General features: G+C 34.8%; 2 protein-coding genes across 2 annotated transcripts; both read left to right on the top strand.

Annotated features, from left to right (window-relative positions):
• The first annotated feature begins 375 nt into the window (after positions 1–375).
• LOC132166647 (protein NRT1/ PTR FAMILY 1.2-like) lies at positions 376–4,464 on the top strand. Its single transcript, XM_059577497.1, has 5 exons — positions 376–419; positions 768–878; positions 993–1,210; positions 1,808–2,355; positions 3,503–4,464. Exons 2-5 carry the CDS (start codon positions 791–793, stop codon positions 4,401–4,403), a joined length of 1,755 nt encoding a protein of 584 aa, XP_059433480.1. The 5' UTR covers positions 376–419; positions 768–790; the 3' UTR covers positions 4,404–4,464.
• A 5,125-nt stretch (positions 4,465–9,589) lies between these two features.
• LOC132166443 (peroxiredoxin-2) lies at positions 9,590–12,056 on the top strand. The gene is made up of 3 exons (XM_059577259.1): positions 9,590–9,824; positions 10,604–10,683; positions 11,579–12,056. The coding sequence occupies exons 1-3, from the start codon at positions 9,670–9,672 to the stop codon at positions 11,830–11,832; spliced, it is 489 nt and encodes a 162-aa protein (XP_059433242.1). The 5' UTR covers positions 9,590–9,669; the 3' UTR covers positions 11,833–12,056.
• Positions 12,057–15,936: the final 3,880 nt, after the last annotated feature.

Raw genomic sequence — 15,936 nt, 5'->3', positions numbered from 1 at the left:
CATAACTTTTCCTTAGACGATAATCTCCATGTGAACAAGACGTAATATGCAAGGCATATCACCCACTGGATTCTTTTGATGAAACTGTCCCAAACCATTTAAAGAAAGAGAATTATTTTCACTGGTTTTTGTTTTCAAAGCAATTGCCCAACGCAAATTACACGTGTCACTCAAACACGCTTTGCTGTTGTTGTCAGTTGGATCAATTGGTATGCCCCCATATATTTTCAAGAGTTGTCTCTTGAGAAAATGAAATTCTGGTTCCCTCCTATATGGTCTTGTCTCTAGCTCTCAAATTGTATTTAGGTCGTAGATACGTATGTTTTGTTCTTGTAATAAAACACCACCTGTTATGGGTCCTTCAACGTTCTGAACACAAGAGACACCATCAATATACTTTCTGAATTCACGTGAAGAAGGTACGCACGGTAAAACTCTATGTTCTTATGTTTATGATTTTCCGATAAAAACAGATTTTCAAAAGAGCTTCCTGCCAAACAAACAAGCCCTTATTTCCTTAGACGACAATCGATAATCTCTATGTGAGTACACGTTGTAACGCAAGGCACGGCGCCCGGCCAGCGAATCCCATACAAAGGAAAATCCAAAATAAATAAAACAGTAACGTATGCTTAATTATTTACGTCGACAGTGTATTCCACGCGGGAAAGAACATGAAAATATTGCCGTCAAATTCATGCATGCTTTAAACAAATTAAGCTCGATCTCTTCTTTGAATGAAACTGTCGGAAACCATTTCATTGCAGGCAGGCCTGGCAAATCAAGGGAAATGGAGATTTCGTCGGAGAAAATCATGAAAAGCACCCAAAAGGTTGCAAGCAAAAAGGGTGGCCTTAGAAGCTTGCCGTTTATCATAGGTGAACTACTTTCATTAATCTACTCTAGCTCTTTTAATTGGGGACCAAATTTGGTCTCTTAATTTTCATTAACAATATATAATTTTAATTTGGTTTGGGCATATATATATGCAGCTAATGAGACATTTGAAAAGGTTGCAAGCTTTGGGCTGATTTCGAATATGATATTGTACTTGGTCAACAAATATCATATGGATAACGTCACCGGAGTTAGTGTGGTTTTTATGTGGTCGGCGGTGTCGCACTTCACGCCTATCATAGGGGCTTTCCTTTCTGATTCTTACTTGGGTCGCTTTCGGACGATTGCATATGGGACTGTTTTTAGCCTTCTTGTAAGCTTTTTTATTTTCTCTATTTCTATCTTAGCTTTAAGATTTCAGTTTTTAATTTGATAGATTTTTTTTCAAAAATAAATGTGCAAATACAATAATATATACTATTAAGATTAAAATCAACAAATGGTTAGATCCTACTTCCAACCATGGTGGCTCACGGCCATCCCATTTAGAGGAGGTGGAGCCACCCCCTAATAGAGAGGCCTAGGTGGCTATGTGGGGGTGGCCGTGGCCTGTGAGCCACCTCTTTTGAATATGATGGTCGAAAGCCAATCCTAACATAAATTTTGTGACCTGATTCCCCAAAATTTAGTATATTTTCTCCAAAAGTCAATCCAAAGTGCTATGAACCCTTCAAGAAAAACCAACTATAACCAACAAAGAGAGGCATGAAGAGACGACGTTTTCTGCCTTTGACTGCCATTAAAAACTCTACTTTTATTTCTAAACCTTTGATTTTTTTCTTAGTACTTTTTAATTTTCAAAATGAGTTAGTAAAAAGAAAATGAGAAATTGGTACAAAGAATCTCTCCAGTCTCCAAGCAAATGCGATTCCCAAGAACTTTTTACAATTTTTTTTTTTTTTCCTGACAGGGGCTGACCCTATTATGGCTAACATCAGTTATCCCACAAGCAAGACCTCCCCAATGCGACCCACAGAAAGAAAAATGCTTGTCCCCAACATCTGCCCAGCTCGGACTCCTCTTATCCTCATTTGCTCTCATGTCAATAGAGGCAGGTGGCATTAGGGCATGCTCCCTAGCCTTTGGAGCAGATCAGTTTAACGAGACAGACAACCTCAAAAAAGAGAAGATCTTACATAGCTTCTTTAACTGGTATTATGTTTCAATTGGGATCTCAATCATGCTTTCTGTGACAGTCATAGTTTATATTCAAGATGTCGCAGGTTGGGTTGTGGGTTTTGCTGTTCCTGTAGGGCTCATGTTGTTTTCGGCCGTCACTTTTTTGTTGGGCACTTGTCTTTACATTAAAGTCAAGGCAAACAAGAGCTTGTTTACTGGATTTGCCCAAGTCACAGTGGCTGCTTGGAAAAACAAACACCTAGACTTGCCATCAAAGATTTCTGACGGATTGTACTATCACATGGGCTCAAACCTTACCATGCCAACCGACAAAATAAGGTATATAATTAGAGGATGAGTAATGTTATTTAGTAGATTTTTATACGATTTCATGCAATTGAGATAACGTGTCTACTAAATAGTATTAAAGTATCATGCAATTAAGATAATGTGATAGTGAAAATCAATTTCTGATTTGTTTTTTACACAACTATTGATTCAATTACTTATTTTCATTGCCACATTATCGAGTTGTATATTAGAACTTATAACTTAGGGCCCGTTTGGAAGTACAATTTTAATAAGTGCGATTTTAAAAATTGCGTTTTTAAAAATTGTGTTTTTAAAATCGCTACTTTTTAAAATCGCATAAACGTTTGGTAAAACATACTAAGAAGTTTTTTTTTTTTATCAATTGAGTGTTTGGATAACATTAGCATATAATTGCAGTTTCATGACCAAATTACCAATAAAGATGAACAAGACAGAGAGGATGAAGAAAAAAAAAAAAAAAAAGAGATAAGAAGGATTTTAATATATTTTAGGTAGGTATTCTTGGTATTTTTTTCATTCCTGTTCTAAAAAAGGTAACTATTGCGCCAAATATCTTTTTAATAGAAATCGTGATTTTGTTTTAAATTCGCACTTTTTCAAATAAGCACCCTCTAATCAGCTTATGGAAATCGCAGATTTTTTTGCGAATTTAAAATCGCAATTTTAGGGTATTTTTTTGAGATTTTGGTTTAAAATCTCAGATCATTTTTTTTAAAAACGCACTTCTAAACGCACCCTTAGTAAAGAGAAATGAGAACAAATAAGATACTCAGAGAATTAAGATGATTCAGCATATGGCATATGTCTACACATCAAAACCTTTACATGGCTATATTTTTCCTTAATTTATTTGATTGTGTACAATACTCTATTTATAAAGAAAGAGTATGAATGTTACAAGTCTTTTTTACTTTTACATTAATAACAATAAAGTTAACTTATGTCTCTTGAGTTTTTGTAACTCTTAAACTCTCGAGTTCTTTATCTCTTGATTCTTTGTAACTCTTGTCTTAATATTATATGACAATTATATAACAGTATGTTAAATAGCTCTACTTGTGGATAGCCTAATCATATAATGCCTTATTGTGCATTGAAATAATTAGCCATTCATCCTCCCCGAAAGGTCTAATTCTTTTTTGGCATTTCTTAGGTATCTAAACAAGGCTTGCATGATTGGGAACCCTTTGAAGGATTTGGATTCTAATGGCATGGCTTTGGACCCATGGAGTCTATGTACAACAACACAAGTAGAAGAGCTAAAAGCACTACTAAAAGTCATCTTCATTTGGTCCACCGGCATAATGGTCGCCGTGACACTCAACCAACAACCAATTTCCGTGCTCCAAGCGAGCACCATGGACAGGCACATTATCAACAAGTTCAAAATCCCGGCGGCCTCCCTTGGCGTGTTTGGAATCCTCAGCATGTCAGCAATGGTGGCCATCTATGACATGGTGGGAGTTCCCCTACTATCAAAGTTCACCAAATCGCGCCGAGGGTTTAGCCTTAAAGTGCGGATGGGAATCGGTGTGGCACTCACATGTGTAGCCACTGCAGTGTCGGCGGTTGTAGAGAGAAAACGCAGAAGCACCGCAATCCGAGAAGGGTTTTCGAATGATCCCCGGGCAGTGGTGAACATGTCTGCAATGTGGCTAGTGCCACAGAACTGCCTGCATGGAATTGCTGAGGCCTTCAACGCAATTGGGCAAATAGAGTTCTATTATTCTCAGTTCCCCAAGAGCATGTCTAGCATTGCCGTAGCTCTTTTTTCTCTTGGGATGGGTGTGGGGAATTTGATTGCCAGTCTCATTGTCAATGTTGTGGATGATGTGACCAAGAGAGGGGGAAATGTGAGTTGGGTATCAAAGAACCTTAACATGGGCCACTATGATTACTATTATTGGGTGCTTACTTTTTTGGGTGTGGTCAATGTCTTTTATTATATTTTATGTAGTTGGGCATATGGTAGTGAGGATGACAGGGTGGAAGGTGTGAAAGAGGAAGATGTTGTGCCCAAGTCCTACAACTATCCTCCTGACATCTCTATTTGATTTGTACAATCTGTTTACTTGACTGTGGGGAGAGTTCGCACACATGCAAACACAATAATAAGTAGCATACAGTCTAGTAATGTCTTTAAATTCACAAATGGTTTACATGTTTTATTTTCATCATTATTTGAGTACCAAAACAATTTAAACCTAATCTAGTACGTACGACTGTAAACTAAACTCAAGTGGAAGTTTTTGTCCATTAAATAATGGGTAGGATTTTTATATTTATTTTTTATGACAAGAACCCTCAAGGGGGCCATTTCATGTACCCTTACTTGAAGGGAAAATCTTGGACCCGGGTGCAAGACGTCTCCCCTACACGAATTAGGCCATTGTGTGCCTGGTCAATATATGAGCTTGTTCTTCGAGAAGTAGAGACATCTTATTTTTTTCATTTATGACAAGGATCCCTTCTTAGGAGGGACCACTTCATGTACCCATCCCTATCGGATAAACTTCGAACCCATGCATAGTGTTCTCTCCATATAGATCGGGTAAGAAGTGTGGCCTTAAGGAATTGTTTGCACCCAAGGGAATTCGAACTGTAAATTTGATGGAAATGCTACCAATCATTTCCAATGTTTAGTATTTTAAAAAAGACAACTACTATGCATTTCAAGAAGCTAAAAAATATATAAATAACAATACAACGTTAATTGATACTTTCCAATCTTCATACATATTGGACTAATCGATAATTTTACAAAATAAATAACAATACATGACCTATTTATAGACATGCATTTCAAGAAGCTAGAAAATAAATATACATCCTTATGCATACCTCAATCTCAGCGTCAAATTGCAAGTACATAGGGAGAGTCCGCTGAACAAATCAAACAATGTTAAATAAGGACTAAAAACTGTATTGTGTAGTGAATTGATTTTCATAATAAATTTTCAGGCTTACCGGGATAGGAATAGGTTGCAAGCTAGTGGTCAAAAATATCAATCAACCTATGTATGATTTGATCCTCGATAGTAGCATCAGAGACTTTTTTGTCAACAAAAGTTAATAACACTGCACCAACACAAAATATGATTTCAATTGAACTCCCTAAACAAATAATAATAATAAAAGATAAATTATGGCAAGCATACTCGCATATCTTTCTAGTAATCTAACCCCATTCTTTGTAGAAATCTCAAATGTGATTTGTTTTGGAATTCTCTCCTTACTCAGCGCTGTGAAAATAATAATAATAATAATAAATAAATAAATAAATAAAACTATCTTATCTCATATCAAATCAATAAAAAAGTGTTGGCTTATTATACATACCCATATTAATCAAACTCACAATTTTTTGTGCTGACTCCATCTTCATTTGACAAGAGATACTTTTGCCGTACTTCTGAATTCGTAGTTGTATTAGACAAATAAGGCTTAAGGGGCCCAAACATTTGGCCCCAAGTTATGTGAAACAACTCGAGATCTATATCAGTGTTAAACATATCCTTTTTGTCCTTCTTTGCAGATTCCACCAAAGAGTTGGCTATTGCATTAGCATGCCGAGGTGCCCAATTGACTTGGATATGCTTCTCGTCAATGATATGCTTACAACTTTCAATAATGTCACGTAATTCCTTTGAAGTTTTTGTGTATAGTGGGCTAATACCTAGAAGCTTTTGAAACAATGAGAAGCAACCAAGTTCAACCACACCAGGTAGCCATCCCTCTTTCCTTTAATTCAAACAAAGCCAATTCTAGTGCTCTTGCCTCAGCCATCACTATATTAGGGTTTTCACCATTTTTTGCACCAGCCTTCCCTATAGTGTGAATATTCTCCATTTTTATAACTTTTGCACGTCGCAAAAGATGTACACCACGATGGTCAAAGATGGCATATCCCAAGAAAATGTGTTGTTCTGAGAGACTTGCATGTGTTTTAATTTTAAATTTTTATTCCAATATCCTCAAGAGGTAACTCAATCGGCTGAGACCACGCATAATAAAACGGAGGTTACTAGTTCGAATCTTTCTTCCCCCTCTTATGAGGACATGTCAAAAAAAATTTTTAAAAAAAAATTGCTCCAATGTTGGAGGGGACCATCTTGTAAATTTAACTCTGGAATGACGTTCTGCCAAAGAAAAAATCCTTCATATATCAAATTATGAGGGATGAGGAGATCCAAATTGCATTTTCCAAATAAATACATCACACTAAACATGAGGATCCATGCAAAGTGTCCCTTCCACATGGATCAAAGTAATGTAAGAAATTTCATTTAAAGTATGTCCCTTATGTCATATATATTATTGTGATTATATATATATATATATATATATATATATATATATATATATATATATAGTGTTTAGTGATTTATTTCAATTAAAGTTTATTCTATGAAATCAAATATTCTGAATTAAATTGTTCATTTAATTCTTGTGGAAACAAATATTTGAATTTATTATTGATTTTATTTTGTAGAATCAAATAATCTGTATTGATTATTTATTTGATTTTTTATTCTTTGATGGGAGGAATAATTAAGGTAACAACTCTAATTGAGGATCCTTGACCTATCTATAAATAAGGCATGTGTATTCCATCAATTGACACTCACTGATAGGTATAGGTTAGAAGAACCTCTCAATATTTTTTAGTTTTCTAGATTTGGTTGCTGTGAAGTTGTTCTTCAACCTGCTTGAGCAAAACAATGCCCGGAGGTACTTATATATTAAATTATTCCCGCTGCTAGTTTTATTGTTAATTAGCATTTAATATATATAGAATTGTTACAAGTAAAACATCGGTTTCATCGGCGAGTGTGACCCCAAAGAATTGTTTGCATTTAAGGGGATTCAAAACTTGGACATGATGGGAATGACATTAAAACCAAAGCCCTTATCACTTGACTTAACCCTTAGCGGTAGATAACCTAGCGTCAGCCTATAGAAAAATTATAATTGTAGCTTATATAAAAGTTGATATAAGCCGTTGAACTTTTCCAATAGAACTTGCCATATCTAAAACCAACTTCCTGTCACAACCATACATGTCTCTCTTACCAAAGGTTCACATCTTTGAAGCTCTCTACTTTCGTGTTTTTAATTTTTAATTTTTATTAGAAATGTAAACCTACTTTCTTTGAACTAAGAATAGACTATACATAATGGCAAAATATAAATATATATATAACCCTTGAAGTAGGGAATCTCTTCTAAGGCGTTGTTTGTCAGTAGCTTTCTGTAATGGCACGTGGTTGCAACAACGATCTGAATGAACCGGCTAACCTTGTGAATCTGTTTTAGTATTAATAAAAATAAAAAATAAAAAATCTAATTTGCTGAATTAAAATAATGTATCAAATCAAAAATCCTATATATATATATATATACATTACCGTTTATTTTCTGGAATTTGATTTAGCTAGTAATTAATTACTATAATCTCTGTATTGAATCAATAAGAGGCGCGACATTAATCTTCTCCATAACTCAATTGAAAACACAGAATGACATTTTTTTTCTGAAGGAAAATCTTAAATTTCAATCTGAAAAAAAGGGCATGTTTTGAAGCAATCTAGAACATGGTAGAGGCACTTGTCGTTTGTGATGAAATTACTCAAAACCCACTTCCTAATATTGAATAAATCAGATGAATCAAATACCTCCTCTTTCGTGTTGGATTTGGATATGAGCCTGAGGTGAAGCAAATTTTTTTTTTTTTTTTTATGCTACCAAACACAAAGTTGATAGCAGAGGTGAAGCAAATTGGACCCGGATGATATCTGACATGAGCCGTCCAAGTTCATTACTTATCTCTTCAAAAAATCATATAAATTCTTAAACCACCCATATCACAAGGGACACAAATTTCCTTCAAATTAATTAGGGAGAAATTTTCTCTAACCTACTTTAATAAGTTCTGGAAAAGCATATTTTCTTTAATATTTTAATATTTCCTCCGAGAAAGCATTTAATGTACTAAATCTTTTAAATTAAATGGCAGCCTATGGTAAGTTTTAGTCACACAAAAATTATACTAATTTCAACTCATGCATCGAGAACATCGCATGACTTGTCTTGCAAGACATCAATCCCACTATAATTGATAGGTGTTCGGCCATGTATAGAGATAGAGTATCTCGCTAATTTGAATTTAAGATTCACCCATTGATTAATGGAAAATTAGGATTCTCTCCGATTTATTTGAAAACACCCCCTCAATCATGAAACATCCTTAAAAAAACATGAATCACATGAGTTTAGTCTTTATAGGATTGCATTTAAAGGGTCTAAAAATGTTTTAACACTCAAAAAGTCAATTTGAAGAAAAAAAAATATATGTTTGGTAAAAAAATTAAAAGCGCTTTTAAGTGTCTAAAAAACCTGAAAATGGCCAAAACGCACTTTTGACAAAAGCTTAAAAATGAAACTTTTGCCAAAAAGTATTTTTTGACTTACAAATTATATTTCTCAAACGCAATTCCAAATAGAAAGCTACCCGGTCTGAGGTGGCTTGGGCCACCCTAGGACCCTTGGGGGTGGCCCACCCCAAGGGCCAAACGATATATATATTTTAGTTTTGGTTTAGGAGGTGGCCGGACCACCCCCAAGTGCCATGAGGTGGTCCAACCACCCCTTATTTTTTTATTAATTTGTTTATTTATGTTTTAATCTAAAATATTATTTTTTTAAAATTTTTTTTTAGTGGGATAAGTGCCTTATTTGTGAATGTAAAATTTTTCAAAAAAAATCTCAGCTATGAGCTGGATATTGTCCGGTCTATTATGGACCGGAGGGGATCCTATTCCTCACATTCACAACGGCAGTGTTTGCGAAAGGGCTGGGGCTGGCACTGTTTCAAGACTGGTACTGTAGCACATTTTTTAGGAATATGTGTTTGATTGGTTTTAGTGAAAAGGTTTTGTGGAGAAAAGTGAAAAAATATATTTTATATGGAAAAATGTAAAAAATTTGTTGTGTAGTGATTTTTTTATTTAAATAATAATAAAAAAAATAATAATTGATGTGGTATAAAAAGTAAAAATATTGGAATTAATTTTGAGGTGAAATTTTCTTTTTTTTTTTGGATTGAAGCCGGCCCTAGTACAATGCCAGCCCAGGGCCATTGGCAAACAGGGCCAACGTGGCTTAGCGGACTCCAAACTTTCATCAAATCCAGCTAATAAACCAAACCAACCAATCGCTTTATATACGGCCACTAGTACTCTCTCTATTCCTTCACCACTCACTACTCACCGTCGGATCACAAACTCTCCTCGTCAACATTACCACCGCTGATCAACAACAATGGCCCCGATTGCTGTCGGCGACGTGTTACCGGACGGTACGCTCTCCTACTTCGACGAGGAAGACAAGCTCCAATCTGTGTCCGTACACTCCCTCGCCGCCGGTAAAAAAGTCATCCTCTTCGGCGTCCCCGGTGCCTTCACCCCCACTTGCAGGTAACCATTTCCACTCTTCACCGCTTGTTCCCAGTTTACATATCGATTGTTGGATATTGAAAATAAATTTATTATTAGATTTCTATGCCGGTCCAAAAAAATTACATTTTGGTCTCAGAATTTCAATTCTATTGTCATTTCCGGCGTTTTCTTAGGGTTCTTTTCCGTCGGAGAAAACAGATGAGCAGAGTTTCCGAGGTTGTCTCTTTATATTTTGCACTCTATTTTCTAGTTTGTCCTCGTTAAGTTTTAGATTAAAAGGTGTGACTAATTCTGAATAAACATATGGTTTGGATTTATTTATGATAAATAAGCAGTCGAAAGATGGAGATTAGTGAATTTGATTATCTAATTATTATTTTAAACGCTCTCCATTCATTGTATTTGTACCCAAAATCTGAAAAAGAAAATGGTAAAAGGTTAGGAAAAATAACAAATATCACCCTTGCAATTCAACATATCCTTGCATTTTCAATTTGAACAATTTAGCCCCTAAATATCATATATGTAACGTTCAAACAGAGGTTTAATTTGTTGCAGATTTAATCTGCAGGGGGTAAATTATTCAAATTGAAAGTACATGGATTAAATTGACACCTATGTCAAAGTTTAAGGGTGATATTTATTATTTTCTCATAATTTTAACCATTATTCTAATAATTCAGAGATATCACCACCATATGAATTTAATCTGACGATCACTGATACATGAATTACAGACTGCATGATTAATATAACTTTTCTTTTCTTTTCTTTTCTTTTTTGTGTGTGTGGCCCAGCTTGAAGCATGTGCCAGGGTTCGTTGAGAAAGCAGAGGAGCTAAAGTCAAAGGGAGTTGACGAAATTTTGTTGATTAGTGGTATTGTTCATATAATCTCTTCTGAATTTTGTATTTTGCAATTCATGCTTATAATGTATTTGCGTCTAGTTGTTTAATTTGCACTATGAATATCGGTTGGTGTTTTGATCTAAATAACTGAACAAGTTTTGGTAGCTAGACAGGCGGTAGTTGCCCCATATAGAACCTATGATACCATTTGTTGTTCATATCTACGCCGTGGTGACGCCCCCAATGTCATAGCTTCCAATTTTATGTTGAACATAACGGACCAGTTTCATTTGTGTAACCAAAGTTTGAAGTTGGTCGAGGTAATTATTCAAGCAGAGTAAGAAGAATATTCTTCCTGGATTTGTTAGTCTTAGGCTTATTAGATATGAAGTTCCTCTGTAATTTGGTTGACTGGGTCCTGGTATATGTTAGTGTTCTAAAATTTTATATGTGGAGGTTTTTTGAATGCAACTGAATATACATAATTTATTTTAGTGTTATATTGATTTTCTCAGGTCAATAGAATGCTTTAATCAAGTAAATGCTTACCATGTGTTAAAGAAAGAAGTTCCATAAGGGTTCTATGTTGGCTTGATTATGGGTTTATGTATTAGTTTGGCCTGTCCATCTGCTGGTTTAAGATTTTGTTTCAAAAGCTTTTAACACCATTTCTCCCGGGTGGACATACGCACTTACATTCGATACTATTTCAGGCACAACCATCTCTTGTGCTTTGTCTTGTTTTCAGTTCTTTTATGTCAAACAAAACTGTCATGGTAATACTTTCCCTATTTTTTTTTAGATTGATTGGGACCATATTGCAACTCTTATGCAAGCAATTTGATGTGAATTTGTCTGAGATTGATCTTAGGATAATTGCTGCGAGTTGGATGTTTAAAAATACAGTTTTGACTGTCATTTGCAGTGAATGACTCGTTTGTGATGAAGGCATGGGCCAAGACTTACCCTGAGAACAAGCATGTGAAGTTCCTTGCTGATGGGGCAGCGAAATACACCCATGCTCTTGGTCTTGAGCTTGACCTTGGAGAGAAAGGACTGGGGACTCGTTCAAGGAGATTTGCTCTCTTGGTAGACGACCTCAAAGTGAAGGTTGCAAATGTTGAATCTGGGGGTGAATTCACTGTCTCCAGTGCTGAGGATATTATCAAGGCACTTTAAATTTACACTCAGACGCATATCCTTCCTTCCTCTCTTTTGTCCCTCACCTCCTTCCTGCTCTCTGCTGGGTTGTCTTCAGTCGTTAAAAGCAGAATGTGATGGATGTGAAAATAAAGATGTTTTGGATTCTGGATCATTATGCTTGCATCATATTTTACTCATGGCAGTGGATTATATTTATGCTACGGGATGGATATGGAATTAAAGATGCTGTTTGTTGCTTATTCTTTTGGCTGTGTAAATTGTGGAACTATGATGATGCTAATATAATATGCTAGTAGCACCATGGGGTATGCTAATCATATATATTAAGGCTAATTCTATTTATTTGAGTGTTATACGATTATCATATAACTTGATAATGTGACAGTTAAAATTATTTTTTAGATCATTATTAGTTTTAAAAAAAAAAAATTCAAGAATGTCACATCATTTTAGTTGTATGATAGTTATATAATAATCTATTAAATAGTATTATCTATATAATGTGCATATATAGCAAATATGCTGCCTAGATTTTAGCTGTTAGGTGATGACTGTTTGTATTTCAAGTTGAACCACCATGAATGAAACGCATAGGCTCCAGTGTACCAGAGCAAAAGTCCTGGAGTAAGCATGGAGGATCAAAAGGGTTTGTAAATCACTCACAAGAAAGGATAGGTGGATGGGTGAGATAGAGATGATTCATTTCATGTTTCAGGGATAAAATTTAAGGGAAATGCTAGAATGCAATATATTTTCCACAATTGGCCCATAAGATTCCTATGAGGGCAATGAGCACATGGCCTATTTGCATTAGTTTATTATTTATTTTAAAAAAAAATTAAAATCAAAATCAAAATAGAAAAAAAATAATAAAAACATTTTAAAAGGGGTGGCTGGCAACCACTTTAGCATTTGGCCACCTTTTTTTTTTTTTTAAGGTTTGGCCCTTAGGAGTGACCGAACCACCCTAAGGGCTATAGCCACTCCCAATGGCCGGTTGGGGGTGGTCGAACCACCCCCAAGGGCCATAAGAGTGGCCCCTAATGGTTGGTTGGGGGTGGCCGAAGTCACCCCATGGCCCTTAGGAGTGGCAAAATAATAATAATAATAATTGTTTTTAAATTTAGTCCTTGAGGGTGGCCGAACCGCCCCCAAGGGCCGAAGCAACCCCTATACCCCTTGTATTTTTAAAATGTTTTATTACTTTTTTTTTTTTCTATTTTGATTTTAATTTTAATTTTTAAAAAAATAAATAAATAACACACTCATGCAAATGGGCCATGTGCTCATTGCCACATATGAATCATGTGGGCCAATTGTGGGAAATATATTGCATTCTAGCATTTCCCAAAGTTTAATGATGAATATGTTACTGGATAGTAAATGTACTGTCATATCATTTAGATTCAATAAAAAAAAAAAAAATTTAAAGAGTGAAATGTAGCATTTCCATTTCACTTGCTCCTTTAGGGGAAAGTGTTTATTATGTAATGGAAAAAAAATGCAAAATTAGTCATCATGGTTTAGCCGATTTACAAGTAGTTCCATGTGGTATTAAAATGAACTCAAATGTTCTTTAGTTATACCAAAAAAATAATTTAGTCCATACAATCAAATTCCGTCAACTTATTTAACAGATTTTATTAATGTGACATTAACTTAAATATGACAAGTATCACAATTTTATTGGCTCCAACGTTTCACTTTATTATAATTTGTTAAGTCACTTAATAGAATTTGATAATAAAGACTAAAATATTTTTTTGGCATACCTCAAAAACCTTTTAATTGATATTGATATCTTGTAGAGTTAATTTACAAATCAGGTAAATCGGACTGATTTAATATCATTTTTGCAACTGTCGAGCTGAAAGCAAGAAAATGTTCCCACTTTGGACACACAAGCTGCAAAGCAGCTGTACTCTTTTGTGTGTGAAATCTGGGCATCAGATCCAAGTGACGACGTTTTAGGATATTGCTTGGAAGAGGCTTAACATTGATATTTATTACCTGAAGATAGTAGGACGACAATACTGGTGTACTACAACAAACATTTTGTCGTCCTATTAAATGCTAAAATATGTCGTATCAATTCTTCCTGCTCCTGCACTCTTTCCTTTTTTTTTTTTTTTTTTTTTGAAGGGACACAATTAGATAAAATGACATTTTGCCGTATAAGCTTTTTGAAAGGCAATACAGTAATATATAATCAATCCACACTAATCTATAATCAAATTGATCCATTAGTTGGCCGATTCATGCTATATTCTTAAAGATACTATTATATATTTTGGCCCATCTTACGACAGCATTTGTACTTAGCACATGTTTCTTTCTAATCATAGTTATAATTATGTATTAGTTTGTCAATTAATTTTTGGATTATCTGCGGAGAATTCAACTAATGTCTAAATTTATGATGGAGGGTGGTCGGACATTAACCGAGTATTAATTAAGATACGGCCGGAAGTATCTTATTCCAAAACAAACCTCAAATATGGCTTTCAAATTGGTCAAAGAGAAATGCTACGTATATCACACAAATGTCAATTTACTATTTATTTTTCTTTCTTTTATCCATGATTAATGTAAGAGTGGATAGTTACTCATTGGTTAATATCGCTTATTCCTAGATTTCTTATTCCTAGATTTTATGTCTTTAATAATTTGGTTTCTTTTTCTTTTTCATGGACGAGAATCTATCCAATAGGACAACTTCATGTGAGAGTTTGTCCGCACCCCACTTGTTTAAATAGGTATTCAGACAATTCAAGTACGTAGGATCTAGACTACCTAGATACATGTCCGAGCAAAAGGAGTCTAAACAGGCTATACATGAATTTCTTTTTTAGGGTTATCTATTATTAGGGATGGGCAGATTAACCGTTTACTGCTTACCAACCGTTTACTGACCACCACCAAACCGACAACCGACTTATGGCGGTCGGTAGGCAGAATAAAAATACTGTTTTGACATCAATTTTGTTCAGTATAATTTTTTTATTTATTATTTTTTTGTCGGTTAACCAACTTAATCGTGTTCCATGAATTTACCTTTTCTTTTTATTTATAAAACATATTCTTTATTAATTTTGTAGTCATGAAAAAGTTGATAAATCTTAACATAAAAACTTATAACCGATAATTAACTGACTAACCAATTAACTAAAAAAATCGAAACTATTTATTGTCAGTATAAAATCGGTTAATTAATCAATTTAACTGGCTTTTACGAATCGGTAGGCAAAAAAGCCCCTACCAACACCAACCGAACCGATACCCACTCCTATATGTTAGCATGTCATTAGGAAACAACTCCAAATGATGATTTTGGACCATTTTGATCAACTTAACTAAAAATTAGAGAATAATATGGAATTTTTGAATCTTGCCAGGTTCATCCAAAATGTGAGTAGCTGAATTTGGACCCAAGTTGTTCATTGGGAAGCAAAATATGAAAAATATTACTCTGGGATCTGATACAACACTTTTGGCTCGATTTGCCATGAAAGTGTTTAAAGCTACATTTGTTGAAACGATGCCCTTCAGCTTTACAGCCCACAAGCACTTGGGAACATGCCAATGATCATCGAATGTGGCAACTGTATCTGTTTTGTCTGTTAATTGAACTTGAGACATAAATTAGGCTTAATAAAGATATCGCAATCCATTGGTTTTTGTCAAAAAGTTTGCTATCATCTTGGATTAGTAAGACAGCTAGTTCTAGGCCTTTTTGAGAGCTTTTGCTCCAAAAGATTTCCAAAACTACATAATCCAAATAATTTCCTTGAATTCATTTTCATTTATCAAATGATTTATTATTAGTAGGCGGTGGTTCAGTGGTCTCAAGGCAATTTTCATGTGGTTAAACATGCACTAAGGAGCGAGTTCAAAACCCAAAATGAGTTTCACTCAATTCTAATTAGTATTAGCCATTTTGAGTCCTGGTGAGTGGTGACATCCTGGTTAGGCCTTTTTTAAACAATTTTCAATGAGTAGGTACTACCATGATTACGCTCGCGTAGAGTAGTCACAATTAATCGCTCTCCTCGTACTCTTTTTTAATCATATAACAAATGAAGCAAACAAATCTTGCAAAACACATAACAAATGAAGCAA

The sequence above is a fragment of the Corylus avellana genome, chromosome ca11, assembly GCF_901000735.1.
Source record: "Corylus avellana chromosome ca11, CavTom2PMs-1.0".
NCBI classification, from domain to species: Eukaryota; Viridiplantae; Streptophyta; class Magnoliopsida; order Fagales; family Betulaceae; genus Corylus; species Corylus avellana.
The sequence above is the reverse complement of the archived record's forward strand: the minus strand, read 5'-3'. Positions and strand labels throughout refer to the sequence as shown.